We start from the raw sequence: 7,889 nt of genomic DNA, 5'->3' as shown, positions 1-7,889 counted from the left end.
CAACTGGTTCAGGCAGTGCCCTGGGGTTCTGTCCATGGCGTGCTGGGTCCCGTGGAGGGGCAGGATGGCAGCAGCACAGGGCAAAGCAGTGTCACCTCTGCTGTCACTCAGGGGCTGTGAGGAGCCTCTAGCTCCCTCTGCCATGGGGTGATCCTGGCAGATGGACCCGCCTGTAATTGCAGATGGAGCAGCCAAAGGCCAGAAGGGCCCCCCGTGGGGAGAGATCAAGTTAAACTAAAAGGCTTTAAATCTCTGGGCACCTGGCACTGGCCTGCCCCCCCTCCCTGCCTTCCTTTCCAGCTTCAAGCCATTTTCCTGCTCCCTGGCAGGTCTTGGGCCAGGAGCTGAACGCTGCTGCTCTTCATGTCACCGCTCCCTGTCTTTCAAAGCTCCCAGACCAAAACTGGGACAAGACATCATCTCATCTGCCTCTGCTGAGTTCTGGGGGAGGCACAGGGCTGGTAGCCAGCCTTCAGCCCTCCTGGGGAGTTCAGCATTCCCAGGACCTGCCCCTGCTCTGGGAGCAGGGCCTGGGCTGCTGCTGCTTGCCCAGATGTGCCTGGGGCTCTCTCAGGCCAAGGGCGCTTCCTTGCAGGCTGTGTGATCCCTCCAGGATCATCTGCCCTTGGAGGGGGACATGAATCCCTTCCCAAGAGATGGGAAGGGTCTGCAGGGAGGGGAGAAACCCCTGAGAGCATCCATCCTCCCCCCTTCCCCTCCTCCGCGAGCAAGGGCCTTCTCTGGGAGCTCATTACTCTCCCGTACATTTATTATGCTAATCCACAAGGATTAAGTTAAACCAGTCGACGCAAAATCCAGTGTTTTCCAGCCCGTTGGGGCCAAAATTACTGTCCAGTGTTAAAATGGGAAGGGGGAAGGGCTGGGCGATGGGGGGAGGGAGAACCTGCAGCATCAAAGAGGGACGGGAGCGGGGCCACCCGGAGCTGTGCTCCAGGTGACTTGGGGACTCCCCCGTGCCGGGGGCCCCCGGCGTGGCACTAGATCTTGGGGCGCCAGCCCTTGATGAACTGCATGATCTTCTTCACCTGGAGCTTGGTGAGGCGGAAGTCGTCGGCCAGGATCTCCTCGCTGAGCTGCACGAAGATGCTGCCGTCGATGCGCTCCCGGGCGAAGAAGCTCACGACGTCCTCGGAGAGGCCGATGAAGCGCAGGCACTTGGACACCTCCTCCAGCGACAGCGCCGACAGATCGGCGGGCGGCAGCCAGGCTGGGCTGTCCCCGCTGGGCCGGGGGGTGGCCGGGGGCGCTGCCCCATCGCCCCGCGCTGCCGGCGGCACCTCGATGACCCCCTGGGCCAGGTACAGGCGGGTGACGCCCTCGGCCCCTCGCAGGACCGCGGGGGACAGCGGGGCTGCCCCCCGGATGACGATGCCGTCCCCGTCCAAGCTCTTGGGGGGCCGAGCGGGGACCGCCGGCTCCTCGGCGGGGGCGAAGGGCTCCGGCGAGGAGGAGGAGGGCGCGGCCGGGGCCGAAGGCGCTTTGGGCCACTCGGGGCTCTCCGGCCACTCGGCCGGGCCGGCGAAGGGGTTGAGCGCCCCGAAGGGTGCAAAGCGCTTTTGGGGGTGCGGGGGCTTGAGGCGGGGGCAGCTGCGGAAGGGCTTCAGGGGCGGCTCGGCCCCCAGCAGCGGCGGGGAGCAGCCGCTGCCCGCGCCCGGCCCGGGGACCGCCCAGGGCCCGGACCAGGAGCTGGGCGCGGGCTGGGCGGGGGGCAGCGGCCGCCCGGGGGGCTCGGCGGCCTTGCAGTCGGCCCAGGTGCAGGGGTAGCAGTACAGCGAGTAGGCGTCGGGAGAGGGCGAGGCGCTGCCGCTCCGCGGGACCGACCTGCGGGGACCAGCGCACAGTCACCATCACCCCGGCGCGCTGTCCCCATCCCCGGGCTGCAGGAACCCCCCCCCGCCCAGCCCGGGGACCCCAGAGCCACTCACCCGTCGTGGAGCCCCGAGGAGTAGTAGGAGAGGCTGGGGCTGGGCGAGGGCGCGGGTGCCAGCTTCGGGCAGCGCAGGGGGGCCGGGGGGCTGCAGGGGGCCGGGGGGCGGCTGCCCCGGGGCGGCACCGGCGGCGCGTTCAGCAGCCGGCACTCCTCCTTCACCTGCAACGGAGGCAGCGCCGTCAGGGCCCCGGGGCGAGCTGGGGATCCCCGCGGCTGGAGGGGTGAGGGGGAGCTCGGGGACAGCCGGTCCTGCCGAACCACGAAGCTCTGGGTGCAAATGGGGAGACTTGGGGCCCTCCTTCCCCGTGGTACGAGGAGACCAAAATATTGGGGTACCCCGTGGTGAAGGGGAGCCTGAAATTTTGGGTGCCCCGTGGTGTAGGGAAGCCCAGAGGGTCCGGGTACCCCACGGTTCCGGGCAGCCCAAGAGCTTCAGGCGCTCGATGGTGCAGAGAGCCCCGGGGAGCCGCGGGTACCGCGGTACGAGGGTGTCCCTGAGGATCTGGTGATGGGCAGCCCTGGGGAACTGAGGTCTGAGGATTTGGGTGACCAAGCAGAGCTGGGGAGGGACCCCAGGGCCAGGGGACAGAGACGGGGTCGGGGCTGGCCTCGCCGCGGAGCGGCTGCCAGGACCGCAGCGATGCCACCGCCCGTCCCTGGGGACAGCAGCGGGCTCTTACCGCCTCCGATTTGGGTGGCACAGGGGGCGGGGTGTCCCCAGCGGGCTCGTCCCCGGGGCGCTGCGGGGAGCCCAGTGCGGTGACAGCCCCGAAGGAGACGAGGTCCGGCCGGCCGCCGGTGCTGCCCAGCTCGCAGCTGCCCTCAGGGCTGGGATTGCTCCACAGCTCCTCGTAGGGAATCTCCAGCGGCTCCTGAGTCCTGAATTCGGGCTCGGCCCAGTCGGGCGTCATGTACTCCCGCTCGGGCTCGGGGAAGTCGGGCAGCGGCGGGCGCGGGGTGCCCCCGCCGAGGCCCCGCGGTCCCTGGCAGCGGGCGGGGGGCTCCCGGGGACCCCCGGAGCCGCAGGCACAGAGCGAGAGGCGCTGCAGGGGCTGGCTGAGCTCCTCGCGGGCGCAGGCGGGCAGACACAGCCGCAGGCGCCGCGGGCTCGCACATTCCTCCAGGAAGTCCGGCTTGGCCTCCCGCACGGCCCGCGAGTACTCGTCGGGGTTGAAGCGGTCGTGGCAATACGCGGCGCTGTCCCGCAGCAGCTTCTCCAGCTGCGGGTCGCCGGCCAGCAGCCCCTCGGGCAGCTGGAAGCGGGGCATGTCGGTGAGCAGCAGAAAGTGGAAGGGCACCAGCTCCTCCCGGCGCAGGATGCAGCACAGCACCACCGTCTTGGAGATGATGCTGACCAGCTTGTAGCAGTGGCCCTCGCGGATGGCGTGCAGGTCGTAGGGGTTGCGGGCGGGCCGGCTGGGCACGGCCACGTTGACGGGCAGCCTCACCTTCTCGATGATGCTGCGGATGGTGTGCTCGCCCTCCTGCAGCCGCAGCTCCAGCGGGCTCCGCGTGCTGAAGCGGCCCTTGCACTGGAAGGGCAGGCTGAGGCTCTCGTTGGTGCGGTGGTTCATGCAGATCAGACACGGCATCTTGCCCTTCACCTGCCGCGCCCCCGCCGCCGGCGCCGCCTTGCCCAGCTTGCGCAGGAGGGTGTTGAAGCGCGACTTCTCCTTCACCGTCTTGGCGCACAGGATCTCCGCTTGCCCCATCAGCGTCAGCTCGTCCCCCGCGTTCAGCGTGAAGTTGTAAACCTCGCTGTCCTCGCTGAACTCCCCCGACACCACCTGCCCGTGACAGCCCCAACGTGGCACCCGCTGCCCTGCCCCGGGCCGCCGACACCCCGCCACCATCCCTGATGTGTCCCAAACATCCCTGACACCCCGCCACCATCCCTGATGTGTCCCAAACATCCCTGACACCCTGCCACCATCCCTGATGTGTCCCAAACATCCCTGACACCCTGCCACCATCCCTGATGTGTCCCAAACATCCCTGACACCTCGCCACCATCCCTGATGTGTCCCAAACATCCCTGACACCCCGCCACCATCCCTGATGTGTCCCAAACATCCCTGACACCCCGCCACCATCCTTTATGTCTCACCACCATCCCATGACATCCCATCACTGTTTCTGATGCTCCACCACCACTCCCTGCTGCCCCACCGTCCTCTCCTGATGTCCCACCAACCCCCAAAGTCCCTGTTGCCTCGCCCCTATTCCCCAATGCTCCCCTCCTGCCCCACCACTGTCCTCGGTGTCCCCTGACATCCCACCGGTGTCCCCCGCTGCCCCAGCCCCGTCCCCTGCCGCCCCCCGGACCTTCACGCTGAAGGTGATGGCCTCCATGACGAAGATGCGGTCTGGGAAGATGCTGGCCACCTCCTCCACGCTGTTGAAGTACTGCACGGGCTCGCGGAGGTCCCGGTCCTGGTCCAGCAGCTTGAACTTCCCTGCGGGGACCCCCGAGCCCACCGAGGTGAGAGGAGCCCGACTGCTCACAGGGACCTGCTGTCCCCCACCCCGGGGCCACACAGCCCTTCATGGGGGGCAGCCAGCCCGGAGGCAGCCGGGGGTCCCCAGCACAGCTTTGGGGACACTCCCGTGGGCTTTGCCGATGTCCAAGTGCTGCAAGGGGGACCCCAGAGCAGCCCCCGGCCCTGCACCCCCCCCCAGCAGCACCTGGGGGGTTTCTGGGTGGGACAGGGCACACGGGGTGTCTCAGCAGTGCCACTCGGCACCCCCAGAGCTGCAGGGACCCCCCAAAAGCGTTCCTGTGAATGGAAGAACACGCCCAGGGCAGCCCAGATTGCAAGGGGTGCCCGCTGCTCCCCAGGATCCCGTGCCGGGACAGACAGCGGGAAGGGAGCGCGCAGGACAGGGGGAAAGGCAGGAACGGGAGCGGGGGAGCCGCAGCCGCAGCGAAACCACCGGCATCGGCTGCCGGGCACGGACCTGACGGGAATATTAATCCCGGCCGGCGGAGCTGGGACAGCGGAGCTCCTCGCTTGGCTCCGGGGGCACCCGAGGCTGGAGCCGGCTCAACCCCACATGCCGGAGCACCGCTGGCCACGGCCGAGCCCCCGAACGCTGTTAACACACTGCCCAGCCCCCCTCCATCCCCCGGGGGACGGGTGATTAACCCCTCCCCCTCTCCATTTCCCATTATTTATTTATTAGCAGGACTCATTACCGCCATGGAGCACTTAGAGGGGTCATTAAGGCTCCGGCGGCTGCCGGCAGAGGCAGCTCAGCACCTTCGTCTGCCCTGCCGGCCCCAACCCAGCCCCATCCTCATCCTCATCCTCATCCTCATCCTCATCCTCATCCTCATCCTCATCCTCATCCTCATCCTCATCCTCATCCCATCCCATCCCATCCCATCCTCATCACTCTCCCTGTCCCCGTCCCATCCCAATTCCTATCCCCATCCCTGCCAGCCCCCTCTGCAGCCCCTGCAGCTCTGCCAGGGGTGGGGGCAGCCCCCAAACCAGAGCATCTCCTACCCCAGACTGGACCTTACTGGAGCAGCCCCTCTGGCGGGTCCCGGCCCTGCTGGCCCAGGGACCCCGTTCCCGTTGTCCCCAGCTCCCCCACCTGGGTACTGGAGCGGGATGTCGATTTTGGGCCCGATGACGTAGTGGCCCTCCTCCAGGCTGTGAGCTGTCACCGTGGTCCACTGCCGGCACGAGTGGACCAGAAGCACGTCCTGGGCTGTCACCCCCTCCACGCGCTCACCTGCGGGGGGACAGGGCTGTCACCAGCGCCAGCCGCCCCCGCCCCCCGGCGCCGCTGCCCGGCCGGAGCGAGGGATGAGCAGGTGCCGCTGCCAAGAGCCGCCAGTTGCCCAGGAAACAATTTCTTTGTCCCCCCTGAAAAGCTGCAGCCGCCGCAAACAAGAAGTTTATTGAGTCGGGGCCGGCGCAGGCCCCCCCGGGAGCCCTCCAGAACCGCGGCACCCCGACCCCCCCGGCACCCCCGGCCCCCGGGACGGGCCCTGCTCCGCGGGGTCCCCCTGCAGCCCCCGGCCCCACACAGCCCGGCCGGGGGGTCACAGCCAGCCCCCCCAGCCAGGCCGTGTCCCAGGGAGCGCGGGGAGGGGACACGGTGGCTCCCGGCCCCTGCCAGCCTGGTGCCAGCACCTCCAGAGTGTCACCCGGGAAGGGTCACAGGGGGGGGAAAGCGCTGGGCCGTGGCTGGGGACAGTGGGAGCAGCCTGAGCCCCACAACTTCCCCCCTCACATCCCCACGGGGCAGGAGCCCAGGGACCCCCCTGAGGGGCAGCCCCCGGCCCCCCAGCCCCCCTCCCCCCTCCGGAAAGATCCGACCAGAGCAGCCCTGGAGCCGGGACAGCAGCTTGGGCTCACCTGGCCCCAGCCTTCCTTCCTCTCTCCCTCCTCCTCAGCACTCCAGGCTCCTTCCTTCTCCTGCTCCCTCCAGTCCTCCTCATCCCTTCAGCCTCTTCCAGCCTACTCTTCACCCCTCCAGCCTTCCTCTCTCCCCCCACCTCCTCCTCACTTCTCCAGTCACCATTCCTTCTCCTCACCTCTCTCTTTCCTATCTTATTCTTCATCCCTCCACTCTCCACCTCTCCCTCCAAACCTTCCTCCTCCTCACTCTCAAGCCTTCCTCATTTCCTCATCCCTCCACCGCTCCCCGCTCCTCATCACTCCAGTCTCCCTCCTTCCTCTTCTTCTCCCCAGACTTTCTCCCTCCCTCTTCCTGGTCCCTTCGTCCTTCGTCTCTTCCTTTCCCTCATCACTCCAACCTCCCTCCCTCCTCGTCCTCACTCTCCAGCCTTCCTCCCTCCCCCCCCATCCCTCCCCCTTCCACCCCTCCCTCCTCCTCATCACTCCATCCTTTCTCCCTCCTCCTCATCACTCCAGCCTCACTCTCTGTCCCTCCATCCTCCCTCCCTCCCTCCCTCCCCTGGTCCCTCCAGCCTTCCTCCCACCCTCCTCCTCCTCCCCATCACTCCAACCTCCCTCCCTCCTTCTCCTCCTCCTTCTCGTCCCTCCAGTCTTCATCCCCCTCTCGTGTCCTCCCCCTCCGGGCTCACCCTGCCCGAGGCAGACGAGGGTGGGCAGGCGGCACTGGCTGACGATGGCGTCGAGGGGCAGCGCCGCGGGGCTCCAGCGGAGCCGGGCCAGCCCCGCCGCCAGCTTCTCCATCGCATCGCGGCTCAGGCCGGCCCGGGGCCGGGCTCCATCGCCGCCGCCGCCGGGCCGGGGCCGGGGCCGGGGGCGGGGGGCGGTGGGAGCGGGGCAGGAGGAGCCGCCCCCCGCCCGCCCCCGGCCCCTCCTGCCCGCCCGCCCCGGCAGGCGGAACCCCCCGGCGGGGGCGGGGGAGGCGGCGGCGGGCGGGGACCCCCGTGCGGGACATCCTCCGGGAGCGGGCATCCCCCCAGGGCCGGGTATCCCCCAGGGCCAGGCATTCTCCCCCGCCCGGGTATCCCCCCAGGGCCGGGTATCACCCCCGCCCGGGTATCCCCCGCTCCGGGGCTGTCCGCGGCTCCGGCCGCACCCTCTGGATCGGGGGGCGCTCAGCCCCGGCTCGCTCCGGGTCCGGGGGTTCGGCTCCCTCTGCCCCCCGAGGGAACGGGGCGGGGGGCGCCCCGGGGGCCCTCCGCCCATCCCGCCCCTCTGCTGGGGGTGCGGAGTCGCCGGGAGCTGCCGGGGGTCCCGAGCGGGGACTGCGGGGAGCGCAGGGGAGCAGTGGGGGACGCGGGGACCCCGATGCCGCCGCACAGCCCCAAGTCCCGGCCGGGACCCCCCGGCCCGGCGCTGCCGCCCGGACGCAGAGCCCAAATGGCACCGGGACGGGGGGCCAGGGACATCACAGCCGGGGGGAGCCTCGGCACGGACATCGCCGTCACCCCGAGCGGGGACTCCGCACCCTGGGGACTCCCGGCCACCCTGAGCTGGGGACACGGGAC

At 69.4% G+C, this 7,889-nt stretch overlaps 1 protein-coding gene across 1 annotated transcript; it reads right to left on the bottom strand.

Annotated features, from left to right (window-relative positions):
- Positions 1 to 107: 107 nt before the first annotated feature.
- GAREM2 (GRB2 associated regulator of MAPK1 subtype 2) lies at positions 108 to 7,125 on the bottom strand. The gene is made up of 6 exons (XM_014261291.2): positions 7,014 to 7,125; positions 5,552 to 5,692; positions 4,277 to 4,407; positions 2,632 to 3,738; positions 1,947 to 2,110; positions 108 to 1,842 (listed from the first exon to the last, which is right to left on the bottom strand). The coding sequence occupies exons 1-6, from the start codon at positions 7,123 to 7,125 to the stop codon at positions 999 to 1,001; spliced, it is 2,499 nt and encodes an 832-aa protein (XP_014116766.2). The 3' UTR covers positions 108 to 998.
- Between the last annotated feature and the right edge of the window lie 764 nt (positions 7,126 to 7,889).

This window comes from Pseudopodoces humilis, chromosome 3 (assembly GCF_049639895.1).
Source record: "Pseudopodoces humilis isolate 2021_Gansu_Grassland_sample_001 chromosome 3, ASM4963989v1, whole genome shotgun sequence".
NCBI classification, from domain to species: Eukaryota; Metazoa; Chordata; class Aves; order Passeriformes; family Paridae; genus Pseudopodoces; species Pseudopodoces humilis.
The sequence above is the reverse complement of the archived record's forward strand: the minus strand, read 5'-3'. Positions and strand labels throughout refer to the sequence as shown.